The sequence below is a fragment of the Magallana gigas genome, chromosome 5, assembly GCF_963853765.1.
Source record: "Magallana gigas chromosome 5, xbMagGiga1.1, whole genome shotgun sequence".
NCBI classification, from domain to species: Eukaryota; Metazoa; Mollusca; class Bivalvia; order Ostreida; family Ostreidae; genus Magallana; species Magallana gigas.
Genome location: NC_088857.1, coordinates 48,924,124 through 48,940,493, shown reverse-complemented (window position 1 = coordinate 48,940,493; position 16,370 = coordinate 48,924,124). Strand labels below are relative to the sequence as shown.

The following is a 16,370-nucleotide window of genomic DNA, read 5'->3' as shown; positions in this document are numbered from 1 at the left end:
TTTCCGAGACAAAACTCTAAATATTTACTTGAATCTTACCTTAACAGACAATCATTATTGTATAAAAAACGCAATGCGTAATATGTGTATAGGCCTATATGTTATAGAACCGTTTTAACAAGACCTTGGACTTTAGGTTGGACGTAGCTATCTATTTCTTGTGTCAAAACAAATTAAAAATGACGTGGTTTCAAGCGAAATATACACCGATTGCGTAGTCTCAACCCAAAAGCCAGACAAATCTTGTTGATTTCAAAGAGCCATGGCTTAGTGGCCAGCAATGAAATAGACAGGCCTACGTCACATTGCTGTTTGACACAACTACCAAAAGTCCAAGCTCTTGTTAAAATAGTTCTGATTGTATTTGCAGTGACATATAGGCCCAATGGGCCGGGTGTTTCATTATTTATTTTGTATTACATATTTGTAATATATCACTATAATAAATTATTTACTCACTTACTTATTCTCTAATCCTTTACTGTGATTATATAATTTTGCATATTCAGTGGTATAGTTGTGGTCATTTTAGCTGTCAAATTGTTCCACTTGAATTAATTGAATAAAAATATGCATCCCTTTTTAAGCAACGCCTTAGTGTGACCGTACCAAGTGCATTTCAGGCAATTTCCGCAGATAAACATTTATAAAGTCCTAGTGTTACAAAATTGTTCTTAGGTGATAATTTGAGCTTTTTGTTCGTAAGGAATGCCTCTGGTCATATGTATTATAATTGCTAACAAAGCATACATCCATGAAAACTGTGAGACAATGTTAATAGTAATGAATAAACATACCCGTAACTGCTTAACTTCCAGTTAAGAAACAAAAAAAGTCTGTCCCAAGTTATTGCTTCCATTGGTTTTTGATGATTTTAAATAAAATTACACATATCTGTGAAAGAAATACAGTTGAAATCGTTAAAAGGGAATATATCCAAGATATCTTCATTGAACAATTATCCCTTTCCACTCAGAAAAATTCAGAGGAACGAAAACAGATTCCTTACGGAGAATTATAATGGGGAATGTTTACATCTTTTCTCCATTCGGAATACACTCGGAATACATCGCGCAATTTTTTAACGTTATCATCCGGGCTTATTAATGGCTATTGCAATGCAAAATCTCCGTAGACTTTCAATTTCGGGATGTGTATTGAAACCTGAAGCGGTAGAGGGGGCGTTTCAAAACAGATAATCTGAACATTTTTTTATATTAGTCGATGAACGTAGTTTGAGCACAAAGGTATTTACTATTATTGAAATATCCAGCAAAGAGTGGTGGAAGCAAAAACTCAGGACAGAGTTTTTTTTTTCTTTATAGGTGAAAGTGTGCGAACTATCTTTTATTAAAAAAAAAGAAGAAGTATTGCTGTCATAATTTCACCTTTATACACGTAATTACTTGCTTTGGCACACTTAAATAATGTTGTTAATTTCTCGATCAATATTTATAGATTTTTCTTGTGTAACTTTTACTGTGATAAGCTTCCATACATCACTCCTCGGGATTTATCCCTATTATAAATAAGGCCTGCCCGAGAGTTCTCGATCATTAGTTTGTGTATACTTGACATGTGAGGATGGGCCAGCTGGTCAGTGAATGAAGAGTAGCCGCTCGGCAGTGTCTAGACGGAGTGACAGATGGAAGCACGATCTCAGCCCCCGACGCCTGACCAACCCAAAGATAGAGGGCTAGTTGTGGAACTACTGCAAACTCTAAAACTCTTCTTCGGTGCAATTTTCGTTGGCATTTGGCGCTTTTTTGTGCCTCCCCCGAGGAAATCAGTTTTCGGGGAAATCGTTTTGATCACTGGCGCAGGGTCCGGCATAGGACGTCAGTTGGCGAGGGAATTTGCCAAACTCGGGGCAGAGTTAGTTTTGTGGGATATAAACGAAACGTCAAACGCGGAAACAGCGAGACAACTGAGGGAAGAATTCCATGCCAAGTGCTCTCCTTACACTGTGGACAGTGGCGTAGCTACCTTTTAATTTACTGTATTCAAAAAAAGGTAGGGGGTCTGGGGGCCGCCCTGAGGCCTCCAGCGGGTCCAGGGCAGATCCCTGGGGGGGCCCAGGGGGCGAAGCCCCCGGAACTCCTGGATTTTATGTTATTTGAATGACAAAACAGCCTTAAAAATATGACAATTTTTAGGTATTATGATTCCAATATATATGAACAAAAGTTGCTGAATTCCGAGACAAACATCATTTACCTGGTACTCTTCGAATGTTTTCTTTAAAATTTCAAGACCCCCGATGCTCTTGGATTTTAGGTTTTAGCTTTTAGATTAACAGGCTTTTGATGATGAGATATTGTCTTAAAATGGTACAATTTTACATACTGTATGTTTAAGGGAAATGTTGAATTTTAAAAGAATGTGTAATTATATATGAAACACTGATACCCCAGCGGAAACCAACTGCATATGACTAAAGATAATAGGCGTTTTGATACAGGTCTATTATTCAAACCGTAACATACTTACCTAAATGACAAATTTTTGATCAAGTTTATCACAATGTATTGTGACTTTGTCAAAATTTTAATCACCCGACCGCCGACTTTAAATTACATGCAAGTATAGACTGACAGAATACAATTTCGGACAAACACTCAAAACTTGATGTTTTTTTCAGATTTTAGTATGAATATTTAAACTTGAAAGGAGTTAAAAGTTGTTCATCTCATTTTAATAAGTTTATTGTAGATCATTCTTTAAGCCAATAACATGAAAGTCAAATGTATAGCTCGTCCATATTAATTTATGATTCAAACGAACTTCCAATTAATTTTAATATATTTACATTCACCTTCTTTCCTCCTATTAAAATGCATTGATAGATTTGAGTGATATTTACGCATAACACAGAAGACCCAATCACCAAATCCGGTGCGTATGAATACATTCAGTCTTCCTTCAGAGCATGACCGACTCTCCTCCCGACTTCAAACCGGATCACGACCTGATTTTATACTTGGGCTGATTAATATTTCATGGATGTAAATATTTTTTAAAGATATAAATGAATTCAATTGAATGATTTCTTAATACCGAAAATAAATTTGGTGTACTAAATACCAGATAAATAAAATTGTGTTATTAGCATTAAAAACATTGTGCACTATATTTGTCAGCATAATTCGGCTGTTTCAATGGCTCTTCCGTTAGTTGTGTATTACTCGTTGAATAATGTCGAGATTTTATTAAAACAAATCATATTTGCAGAAAGAGAAAAAATGTTAAAAAACGTAAATATAAGCATTGAATCATTATCTTTTGAAAGATGTGGTCTCATAACTGCAACGGTGTGTGCAAACAAATTTTCATAACGCGCTAGCGCGCGTTATTCAATGTGTATGCACACACCCTTGCAGTTATGAGACCACATCTTTCAAAAAATAATGATTCAATGCTTAAGTAAAGTATGGAATGACGGTATTTTCCGGAATCGTAGTAATTGCATGGTTTGCGATGAGAACTGAATACTAAATATGCAGATTCTAATTCAGTGGAGTCTCAATACGATTTGTTTACGTACAAACAATAGAAAACTCAAATCATAAGACCTATGCTTTTCAAAATTTTGTGTATTCATTTGCGTTTTTGCGTAAAGGGCGCTACGCCACTGGTGGATGTTGGGTTAGTATATCCACGCGTTTTATCAATTAAATTTTCTTCAATATTAAAAATCTGACACAAGGGATATATGAACAAATTGAGACATGCTATCAAATTCAAGACGCAGTAAATGCAATGATAGATTTTTTTTTTCATTCCCATCACATTACCTATAACGATTTTCTGTATTTTAAATTTTATGGAAAATTGTTTGGAAACCTTTAAAAAATATCCCCCACTCACTGAAAATGTGTACCTTGAGTTGGCAAAATCAGCTATGGATGAAATTAATCAAGAATGTTTTACACAGGCAAACATTTGTTTCATTAATTAGAATAATTTCATTAGGTTAATTTATTATCATTTTTCTATTATGCACATTAGCTAAGCAGCATGTTCAGATATGCAGCAAATAATTGCACTGTGGAAAATAAAGTCTCATTTATAAATATTGTCTTGTTCAGCTTAAGATTTTCATGAACTTGAAGTGAGTGAATACCATTTTAGGCCTACAAGTACATGCACTTGTACTTAAACAGGTAGAACCACAGGCAAGGGAGGGGTGGGGGGGGGGGGGGGGGTTTACACGGTAGGGATTCCTAAATTCAGTTGTTTAAAACTGTCAGAAAAATTAATGTGAGATTTTTATAATCATAAGGGATGTTTCTCAGCTTCTCGCAATTTTATACAAATATTAATTGTCACAGTAATCTTAAACAATCTCTGATGTCAATTATTTGGAATAGATTTGTCAATGCTAGTGAATGCAATGAATGTGATGTCGCACAATGTCATGCAACAGAAATTCATGGACAAATTTTTGAATCTAAAAACCGATGCAATTAAATTATACTACGATTTTATGTAAGAAAAAAATAAAAAATAAAACAAGCATTCTGAGAGAATTGCATAAGCAATACACGTCCCCTACCGGTTTGTGGAAATTGTGAAAACAATGCACTGTTATGCAGAATATCGAACCCGAACAATAAAAAATTGGAATATAAAAAATTAATTTTCTTGAAAATATGTCAACCAGATGCTACAAAAGTGTAAACTTGATCTGTAGTTTGACATTTTGAAGCTGTTCAGCAAATTTCATATTATTCCTCAAACGCATAAAGAAAAAAAGTGTGGAAAACTGAAGTGGGACAGACGGACAGACAGACAGACGGACTGACGGACGCAGAGGAAAGCTATAGTCCCCTCCGGTGAAAACCGGTAGGGGACTAAAAAACACAGTGCGCAGAAAGACCCTGATTAAATAACTACAGGCACATGAAACAGCAGGACTTAGATCAATAATACCGGGATATACATTGCTTGTCAATCAAAATACTGCAGAGACAAAAAATATAATTACCAGATTAACCACAGGTGAGATCTTGCCACTCAAGGCAAGAGAGTACTGAATAAAATATTCACCCAAAGATAACTATAAAAATTGTAGTTTTTATTAAATTTGATCGTTAATCAAATTGTAAATAATTGACTTTGATTTGATTGTGAAATATCATATTTCTTGAATTGACAAAAAATGATGTAAATTATATTTTTTAAAATTCGTGCATAAATGTGTATCAATGTGTGATGTTCTTCTCTGAACAATTTAAGGTATAATACAACTATTGAAAGTATAAGGTAGTCTAATGTCCATTATTCATCAGATGAAAACTGGATGCATTTCTGATTGTGCATTCATTCAGAATCAATTATAGCAGCTGCGTAGATTTTCTGATCAAGAATTTCAGGTTTTGGAGGCTTTTTCAAAATATTTATTCTTCTGAATACAAAGCTTAAGGTCAGGTAAAGTTGAGATGCACTAAATGTAGTATACTCGCAAAAGGTATCAAATTAGCCTATCCATGGCTTGGTCCTAGATAACCCTCATCAGGTTCGGGCAGATGATCCAGCTTTTTTCCCCCTCACCTCACCTGGACTTTAAATCTACAGGACTGGTGTTGTTAGTTTGTCAGCAGGGTCTGACCATTGACACTCAATAGGGTCCTTGAATTTGATTAATTCATGTAAATATTCATGGTGATTTTTTTTGTTCTGATTATAATTGTACATCCCAACACTAAAGGTGCAGCTGTAGATTGTCAGTAATTAAAGAGCCACCTGAATATTAGTACCCGGTACATGTACTGTAATGTTTATTGATAAACATAGCATACTGTATAGATTATACATTTTCCTAAAAGCATGCCTTTACCCTTTTTTAAAAACAACCCCATTGATTTTGGGACCTAAAGGTAAAAGGTCAAGGTTTCAAGGTTACAAGTATAGGGTGAAGGCAGTGGTCGGAAATCCCTATATTGCCTAGTTCATTAGTTATTTTTATAGCTTATTAATATTTAGAAATACCACTTTTGTCCTTCAAGCCAAATACTGAAAAGTAATTAAGGTCTATCTTGTTTTCTTATTCATCTTACAATTTATATTTTCCTGATCTTTCACAAATTCCCTAAATTAGCTTGTTATTAATTCGTGTAATTAAGGCAAGACTTTTTTTCTTCCAGAGACAAGTCACAAATTGAGAGGACAGCCCAGAGGGTGAAAACTGAAGTGGGAGAAGTGAATATATTGATTAACAATGCTGGGGTTGTCTCCGGGAAGAAGTTCATAAACACCCCTGATGTTCTGGTGGAGAGAACCTTTGATGTCAATCTACTGGCCCACTTCTGGGTAAGTTTTCGGAGCAATGGTAGTTAATTCAAAATTAAGAGTTTTAATTAGTCAGCGCAATCCTCTGTAAAATTGTTAAGTCAGTTACCAAGGGAATACTTGGAAGAAGAAAGCTGGAGGAAGGAGATGTCTAATCAAGCCTCCTAAGTCTTTTGATGTTGTTAAAAGAAAATATATTTGTTTCTAGCTCACTCATCATGCAACCCTTTGTGTTCATTAATTCAAGAAATGTGTTAAAAACAAGGTGTTTTATGTTGTAAGTGCTGTTATGTAACGACATATTGATACACAGTGTTCCCATGAGTCTGTATTTTGTCATCATGACATAATTTGAATTGTCATAAGGAATAAGAAATCATTCTTTGTGTATTATAAGGTGATAATTTTGTTCGGGGCATGATCAAATCCAATAAAGCCCAAAGGGCTTTATGATATATTTGATCACACCCCGACCGAAATTATCACCTCATGATATTCAAAGAATGATTCCTTATTACTTATATTTATATGATTTTGAGTCACTGTACGATTAAATATTCAAATATAAATAAGCAAACCCCGCTGGCGCTTCAATTATACGTCATTTGAAGTTATGGGTTATATAGTACAAAATCGATACGTAGTGTTATCACAGGCAAAGACACTGGAAAATGTAAATATATGGTTGTAAATCCTGTCTATTTTCTCGCACACTCCCATATTCACAGCATAGTTTTGGTCCATGTAAATATAAAATATTGGGTTGTTCCATATGGTTTCAGAGGAAAGCATAAAGATTTATGAACGAGAATTTAGATGCATGTCATTGATTATATATTCAACATGTTCAAGACCAGTAGATCTTTTCCAAAATCTAATAGTTGTACAGTTGAACTTAGGTATCTCGAACACTGATATCTTGAATACAATTGATATGTCGAAGTTATATTTGTAAATCTCAATTCTTATTTTCTAAGTATTTTACCCTTGATATCTCGAATACTCAAATATCTGGAAGTTTTTAACCAGTCCCATCGAGTTTGAGATAACGAGGATTTACCGTATATTTACAATATGGCATTATTATCTTTTATCAATAAGGGTGCATTAATTTATTTTGAGACACGTCACTGACAGTATGATATTACCACAAGCAGTACATAGCCAAAAACGTGAGTGACTGTGGACATTTGGGATCTTTATTAATTAAACAATGCGTCAAGTGTTCCACATTGCAGTAACATCTGTGAAGATGTTTGGATTCCGATTCCATATCTCATTTTATTGACTCTCCCTGGCAAAGTCATCTGCTAGGGTTATACTGCCTTTTGTTTTAAGTCATACAAAGTGACATCCATAGTTTTGTTCACATTATTGATTGGCTTCAAATCTCAACATGAGACATATAGTCCAATCCAACTGCTAAGAAAAGTATGGAAGGTTAAGGAACTGCTAAGAAACTGCTTAGATAACAAAACTGCTACTGCTAGGGAATTGCCAATAACTTTAAAATTCCATATTGACATTGGAAAATAAACTTGATCATCATGCAGTACTTGGGTGGACAATATTTGATCTATAATCCCCAAGGAAAATTTCTCACCCATCTTTTGTGAATGAAGCATGGTTTGACACATTACTGTAATCAGCTTATTCCCGCCACCTGTATAATATGCCCTGTTTTGATGAGCATGCTTCGTGTTAAGGCAGGAGGATAGCTGAAAGTTGCTTAGAAGTGAGAAGTAATTTATAGGAAGCTGGAGTATTTACAGGTGACTTTATAGCTTAATTAATCTGACCTAAGGTGTCTGACCACTGATGAATATCAGTACATAAACGATCAGAACCCATTTTGTAAAAGAAACGTGTAAACGTGAAGGAAATCTTCTTACTTATTAGATGATGTTGATGTGTAATCAATATAAATCTGAGTGGACTGATGGGAATATTGGAATTGTATTTAGTTCTAATATAAAAGCTACATATAGTATAGCAGTAAAACATGGATACAGCAAACATACGCTCTAAATAATTCACTTTTTTAGTAAAGTTATTTGTTCCTTAGGCCAATATAATTTCTTGTTCATCGGACCCTGCACTCTTGTATTTAAATAAAACTATACAAATAATATTATTATTGATTTCCTGCATCCAGGAAATTCTGCGCTGTTTTCTGTTCTATTTTTGCTATATTTTTTTGCATTTTAGATATTTTTGATTTTCAAATCAGACACAAGTATAAAAAATATAACCGTCCGCACAAAATTTAATTTGTACTACCAAAAAATTTTGGCTTCAAAAAATTAATAACTTTATTATTTAATCGCTCGCCCCCTCATAACTTTTTTCACTTGATGTCCGACAAACAAGAAATTATATTGATGTGGACTTAAATTGACAATTAATCATAAGATTGTATTGTAAACTTGGAGTTAACAAAAAATTATGAAGGGTTATATCAAATCCTGCTCATCCCTAAATCTTCTATATCATGTTTTATTGTGGTACAGGAGCTCTTGATGAAATAAATATACAAAGAAATAACAGTATCAGTGAATGCTTTTTTCAGACAGTGAAATGTTTTCTTCCATCAATGCTGAAAAACAACCATGGTCATATTGTCAACATCGCCAGTTCCACAGGTTTAGTGGGTAGGTGTTTGTCATGATTTGTTGTGTATGATGTAGGGATGCAAAACAGTTGTAACTTATGAATTTGATATTCAATTATAAGAATTCTTGAAGCTGTAAATTTGTATGAATGATAAATTTTTTTGATCATATATTGTAAATTCCCTATTTTATGGAAGTTCTGCGATTTCACCTTTTGTGTGCAAAAATCACTTTAATATGGCCAAGTCTAATCATATTCATTATACCCCCGCAAACGAAGTTTAGGGGGGTATATTGGTTTCACCCTGTCCGTCTGTCCGTCTGTCTGTAGACGCAACTTTGTCCCCCCTATAGAATTTTTTATTACTGCATGGAACAGTTTGAAAATTTGTACATATGTTGAACACCATCTGAAGATGTGCACCTGCAATTTTTTTTAAGATCAGACAAGATTTAATGATTTTATGACAGTTTTCATTTTCCTTATTCTATGTAATCCTTACAGATTGTATTAATTAATTAATAGAAAACACTCTAAAATATATTTATATAAATACATCCAGATGGAGTTTTTTTTCTTTATGTCTTAATTAATAAAAAAAAATTATTTTTTATAAGTATTCTATCAACTGACAATGCAAAGTTTTTGTTTGTCAATGATAAATTCTTAGGAGCTAATGAGAACATCAAAGACAAGTGTGGCTGAATTCATTTGTCCCAAGGGAGCCATTATCTGAGCCATGGCTCAGGTGGAGCATGTGTTTAGGGGAAATTGATAATCTGTAAAATGGGTGATGGTTTTGGGGCTACTTTAAAACTGTTTCATGTAAACCAAAAGGTCTATCATTATAAGGAAATAAATAATATAATTATTAATAAAGAAGTTAAACTATTTTTAGAGGTTGTTGAAATTTATTTGTCAAGTAATTTGATGAAGTGACCCTATTGGGCATTAATTTAAATGAAATTCAAAATTACTGATATGATTGTAGTGTTTTGGCAATTTTAAAATTGTTTGTAATATTAAATTTTCTTTTTTACATATTTTTACATAGTATGGTAATTATGGTAATGTTTTGGGAGTTTATTAAATTTAACAAACTCATCAAAGAAAATCATAGTCCTATGGGATCAATTTTCTGATATGGAGTTCAATTGTGCCATAGGAGAAAGTGAGGAAAATTTGAAACAACTAATTGCATCTGTCAAGACTCTTATTAGAAAGATATTGAAAGTTTTATCAACAGAAGAGCATTGCTTGGCTACCGGTATTTCTATTCACTGCAAAGGGAGGGGTTATTGTCATTTTGTTGGTTTTTCCTTAAATCAATTAAATTAAAAAAATATATCATCAAAAACATACATTTGTAAATGTATTGCTGTTATAGATATGTTTTTACAGTGAAATTCTGACAATTTTGATTTTATAATTTTTCTTTGTTAACTTTTTTTTTTTTTTTTTTTACAATTCTAGAATTTTTTTTTTTTATGTGTTCCAAACCTTAATTATTATTCAATTCAATTATTTGTCCCATTTGAAATTAGCCTAGCGGGGGTATTAGTCCCATTAGGACAGTTCTAGTTTCATCTTGTGTACAATTATCATTAAAAGTAAGAGTGAGATTTCCTCTTTTTTTTACTTTAGAATAACAATTGTTCAATAAACAATTTATTACAGAGGTTTTACTTTTAAGCTGGTATATGGAATTATTTTGATATCAATGTAAATATATTTGAAGTTGCAAATTGCTGAATTAAAATGATCGAATCAGACATGTAATTCTCAAGATAGCTCTTAAAATATCAAATTTTACTGCAGGGAACATAAGCGAGTTGATGTGCAGATATGCTTGCAATATCGTATCACATGCAGTTTAATGTTGTGGGCAGTGACTTTCATGAAAATTAAATGATTACCGGTACACTAAAATTCTTGTCATTATGATCATGAGTACCGGTAAATGAATTTGAGTACTGCATTATTAATTAATCTCTCAAAAATTACCATTAATACCATTAATACCCCTTGTAAAAGATATAGTTTCAATTGATATTCCATTCTAAAAAAGAATTCCAAACATTGGTAATTGTAATAATTACTTATGTTTTATTGATTTTATCTTTTGTTTAATTCACATGGTACTTTGGTTTCATTGAATTATAACCAACTTTTATGGATTTTGTTGTTGCAGAGTCTATCCACAAAATTTAGCATGTGTTTGACTTGAAAATGACCAAAGCAATTCATTTTTTAGAGGAAAAAATCAACTTTTTAAATTTTACTGCTCTTTTAATGAAAAAAAAAGTCCCTACAGTTTTCCAATCGGGACCTGTGGGTTGGTAGATCAAAGCCACACCCATTGCGCCACAGAGATACATGTACTAGATAACAAATGTGGGCAATGCAAACTGTTTCTCAGTGCGATAAAATCGCCATATTGTGACATACTGTCATAAAAAGTGGAAGTCAGGGGATGTCAAGCATCCTTAACATTCATTGAAGTGCAATATAAATTAATTACGTATTGATAGAAACATTGGACATTAATCCCCTATTTGCAAAACCTTTATTTTTACTGAATCCACAATAAAATTATAAAATTTATTAATAATTAAGACTGTGTATTTTTGAAAAACCTTATACACTGCAGTATACATGTGCATGCTCTTTAAAAGTAGCCCAGCCCATAATGTGTAACTGTTGAATGTTTTGTCCATGCAGGGTTGAACAGACTTACAGACTATAGTGCCTCAAAGTTTGGAGTGGTAGGCTTCACTGAGGTGCTGAATTACGAAATCATATTCTCTGGATACAGAGGCGTTCATACCACGCTAGTGTGTTCATCTTACGTTAAAACAGGCATGTTTGCTGGGTGTAAAATGAGGTAGGAGTGAATCAATATAGATTATTTATTCTTATACGATAGTTTTGTATTCAGATTGAAGTTCTTTTTTACCGCTGGGTGTTCTTATTAAAGGTTAGGAAAATTATAGGTTCTGAGTGAAATAAGTCAATATAGCAACCATAGTCTTAATTCCCAAATGATTTACATCTTTTTTTAAAGTATAATGCACTTTTTTCCATTCAGTTGATTACTTTGCTTAAAAAATTTATAATAAATCTGAACTTATGTGATGAATAAAAATTACTTTGGCTTGATTGACCTACATGAACATGAACAGTAATCTTTACAGATTTCCATGGTTACTACCAGCCCTGGAGGTGGAGAACACGACCAATCGAATAATGCAGGGGATACTGACCAATCAATACATTATTTGTATACCAAGGCTTGTCTATTTTTTGTCCTACCTTAAGGTGTAAGTTGACAGCTACTAGCACACAATTTTGACAAAGATTTGGATGAAAGCTATTTTAATGGTCTAGGAATTTTGAATCCAACGTCTTTTCTTTTTCATCCTTTTCTCTCTGATCATCAGGTGTCTTGCTGTTTGCAGAATCATTTTCGCCCCATGTTATTTTCACCTTTCTTAACTTGCAAACGGTTTCGCCACATATTGAATTTTGCATAGGCAAAGTTGTGCTTTAATTAGAGAGATAATTTGGAACATTTGAATTCGCCCAGTCTTAAATGCCCACTCAGACAACAAGGGTGAAAGGGGCGAAAATAAAACGGGGGTAATATTTCTCCGTATACAGTATAATATTGTTTCCCCTCTATGTGAACATTCACCTGTAAATTGGGATACCTGGCATTAGTTCTTGTTTGAACTTTTCCAAGTCACTCTAGTATTCTTAAGTATTCTACTTGGATGTCTTGATTTCCATGTAACAGTTTGTGCTTATATTTCTTATAAATGACATATATACACCTGTGTATGTGGATTATAGCGATAAGTGGAAAGTTCAGTGTGTAACTGTGTCTTTCATGGATAGAGTTGTCAGATAAAACCCATGACATAGCTAGAGGATTGGTAACAGATATCTAACGTTTTTACACCAACCTCAGAAAAAGGAGTGAACCTTATATTGTTGTAAAAGAGCAATACAGCTTACGTTTGTAATCCTCAGGGATATCAGATGAAGCTGTTGTAGAGGTATATTGCTTTCTGTGGGTGCTTAAAGGTCTCCTCAACATCATCAATTAGGAATAGAAATGAGTTCATGTATCTACTCAAATATCTATCTCTGTTTAAATTTGTGACAATTTTTTTTGCTGAAATTTAAATTTTTAATACAGTTAGTATAAAAGTCTGCTATCAATGCTCCCTTGTAAAATACATTTCTCTATCCTATACGAAAAGCTTACATTTTACCACATACAACATCAGTGGAGACTATCCAAAATATCAGGCTAAGAGAGCACCCACCTTAGCATTAAGAAGGAAGTAAGAGGGTTAATGTCCAATTTGAGATAATGGTCCTTTTTATGGTAGCTATGGTTGTGGCTGTGTTAACAATTTGCTACAGTTTAGTGTTAAATCTACAGTTTAGGATTATATAGTAAATGTTCTGTTTCTGTTAAATGCAGCTATTGTCGTAATGGAGAAAGTTGTTAGTGTGTATAGTAAAAAAATATTTTTTTACCTTAGTATAATTTAAAAGGAAACACAGATACATGTACCATGAAGATTGATGTTTAATCATCTTTGCTAGCCAAGGGTCTACGATCCACTCTGCACGTCTATAATGTTGTAGAGAAGCAAAGTGGATTATAAACCCTTGGCTAGCAAAGATGATATTTAGTTTGGAAATTCATACATATTTGACAATTTTTCTACCTGCCATGGAAGTGTCAGTCATTCAATTTCATACCTGCAAGAAGTTTATCAAGAAAATAATTAAAATCAGTCAGTGTGAAGATCGTCCAAAAAAAAATAATGAAAGTCAGTGTGAAATTTTTTCATGCAGCTACAAATCTTTTTATTTCATGAAACTGGAGATTCAGTTTGAACACTCCTTGTCGTGAATATATTGTTACAGTTTATAAGTAATGGGGGCAAATTCCTTGGTCAGAGATTTGGATATCTTTTTGTAAAGTTGGTAGAGGAAAAAGATTTTCCATTGTGGACTATGAACAGTTTTTGCTCTGATATATTTCCAGGTGAATGTGTGTGCTAGCGGTCTATTTATCAAATGACAATTACACAGGAATCAATTCAGAGTTGATTAGCTTAAAAGCATTTTCTACCTCTCAGTGTGTTTGTCATCTCATTTGGATTAACTTTCCAATATTATCTCTTTCAGTAATGTAGCATGCATATAAGAAATTAACTTGTTGCTGGATAATGCTTCATTGATGATCATGTACTCATTTTACTTTGAAATACATGTTTGAGCAAAGCAAAATTTTTGTTGAATTATATGACTATATGATATATCAGAAAATAGGATTTTTTAAATGAAAAGGATCAATTTGTATGAATTCTTATATCATAATTTTTTACCTGTTAATTAAAAAAATAGTTTTGAGAAATTTAACAAAAACCTGACAAAAAATTATTACTCCCCATCCCCCCTTTACCCTTGGAAATTATCAAAAAATTTGCAGAATAGTTTATTTAAGGTAGCCATTGCTCTGACATCTTTGCTAGTGAAGGGTTTGCGATCTACTCCCTCCTGTTGTAGAGGAGCAGAGTAAATCGTAAACCCTTGTTTAGCGAAGATGTTGTTTTGATAGTGCCAGTAATGAAGCCAGGCAGGACCATCATGTTTGGAATTGCCGCCTGGAGGTTTCTAGACCCAGGAGGGAGGAAGGGAATTTTTTTTTTTTTCAAACTTAAAGTTTAATTAATTAAAGATTGGTAAAAAATCTACATATAAAAAAATCTTTTTGCTAATAAAATTTGATCAGCAGGGGTGTTTCAATGAGGCAGGAGGCAGTTCCAAATAACCAATAATTGGATTTTGGCCCATGAGTCGTATGCACTGAATAAGGTAGTATACGTTAATGTAAGGGGAGGGGGATAAAACACATAAGACAAATAAATAATGAAGAAAAGGTCAATGAGAAATAACTCTGAGAGACATCGTAAAAGTATTTGTGAAGGGGACACAAACCTAGCATCTAAAAGTATCGGAGTGGAGAAAGGGGTCTTTTAGGTGTCGCAATAATTTTTTGGATATCAAGCATTGGATAAAATTAAATTTTCAGCAGATGTTTCTCCTCTTGTGCTCAATTTTTTCTTCCATATCCATCAGAATTGTTTATTTAGGGTACAGTATTCAGTTAGATAAAAAAATATGTTCCATGCGGTTATTTTTATTGTATTGTTTAAAGTTCTGCATTAGGTTCAAAAGCATCTGAATGACACTTAAGCCAAGGGTTTTGATCCACTACAGTCTCCATAAGGGGGAGCGAAGTGGACTGAAAACCCTTGGCTAGCTAAGATTGTTCAGAAAATACAATAACAAAATCACTGTTTTAAATTTATTTTTCTTCATATTTTTAGGATCCTTCCAGTGGATGCTTTTTTAGAGGTTGTCAAATTTTTTGGTGCTGCCACATTTATGGACACTTATGTTGGAAAAGAGGCAAATGCCGTAATTCATCAGAATGGATCATCAAATTGAAACTTCAGTATTTTGAGTAATGAACCTAGCATTCTTCAAAATTTTAAATGGGTTTTATGTAACACAGTTACCTGTTTCAGGTTCCAGTCTAGAAGAACCATATATTCTAATACATGTACATGATGTATTTATGATGTATTATCAAATAACAGTGTCTGGGTTTTATACCAGCTTAAGGGTATTTATTGTATTTTACAACTGAAGAATTTTTACTTCATTAAAGAACACATAATCTTTATTTAAAATGCAAAACTCTATAGCATTAATGGTGTTTGTTCAGTTTTTTTGTAAATGTTTATTTTTTGAACAGGTGTATTTATTTATTCCATTTATCAACTTTGATTTAGCTCTGATTTACACAAAGTTGTTGAGAAAGGTCAGTGATATTCATTACTAGCTTTAAAATTGTTTTTTTTTTTATTTAGTTAATAATTGTTTGTTGTTGTCACGTTACTTGTTACCTTAAATTGTTCCATGAAATACTTTTTTTGTATTTGAATAATATGTAAATGTATATTTGCAAACTTAAAATAAAAAATGAGAAATAAAATAAATGTTTAAAAAATCAAGAATTTTTTTTATATGTCAATGATCAGAAATGAATTCTTGCAGTGATCAATATGTATAGCCTTTATCATTAAATGAATATTAGAGTATATTTTTTTCCTGATGAGGCTATGCAACTTTGTTAAAACCTTTACTTAAGATTTAACATTGTTTTTGATTGTTTATTTGATTCATCAAATTAAATGATAGGACAAATATTTTCAAAAATTTAAAAGTGATTTATTTCAAAAAGTTTTTGTATCAAAGTCTTGTTAAAAATGCCTTCAGTTTTATATTGGTTCAAAACAATGCATTACTGATAAAATAAATTCTGGATGAAATACAGATTTAAGTTGATATGCCCAAACTATTTATAATGTTAAAAT

At 32.8% G+C, this 16,370-nt stretch overlaps 1 protein-coding gene across 1 annotated transcript; it reads left to right on the top strand.

Moving 5' to 3' along the window:
* Window positions 1-1,521: 1,521 nt before the first annotated feature.
* LOC105343217 (epidermal retinol dehydrogenase 2) lies at window positions 1,522-15,934 on the top strand. Its single transcript, XM_066086058.1, has 7 exons — window positions 1,522-1,978; window position 5,029; window positions 6,149-6,312; window positions 8,861-8,942; window positions 11,626-11,788; window positions 12,099-12,224; window positions 15,318-15,934. Exons 1-7 carry the CDS (start codon window positions 1,646-1,648, stop codon window positions 15,436-15,438), a joined length of 990 nt encoding a protein of 329 aa, XP_065942130.1. The 5' UTR covers window positions 1,522-1,645; the 3' UTR covers window positions 15,439-15,934.
* The last annotated feature ends 436 nt before the right edge of the window (window positions 15,935-16,370 follow it).

Excerpts from the sequence above, each read along its gene's own strand:
- LOC105343217 (XM_066086058.1), top strand. The coding sequence starts at position 1,646 with ATGGAAGCACGATCTCAGCCCCCGACGCCTGACCAACCCAAAGATAGA. Across the intron at positions 6,313-8,860 it reads ATCTACTGGCCCACTTCTGG|ACAGTGAAATGTTTTCTTCC; the intron begins GTAAGTTTTCGG and ends TGCTTTTTTCAG. Across the intron at positions 11,789-12,098 it reads TTTGCTGGGTGTAAAATGAG|ATTTCCATGGTTACTACCAG; the intron begins GTAGGAGTGAAT and ends TAATCTTTACAG.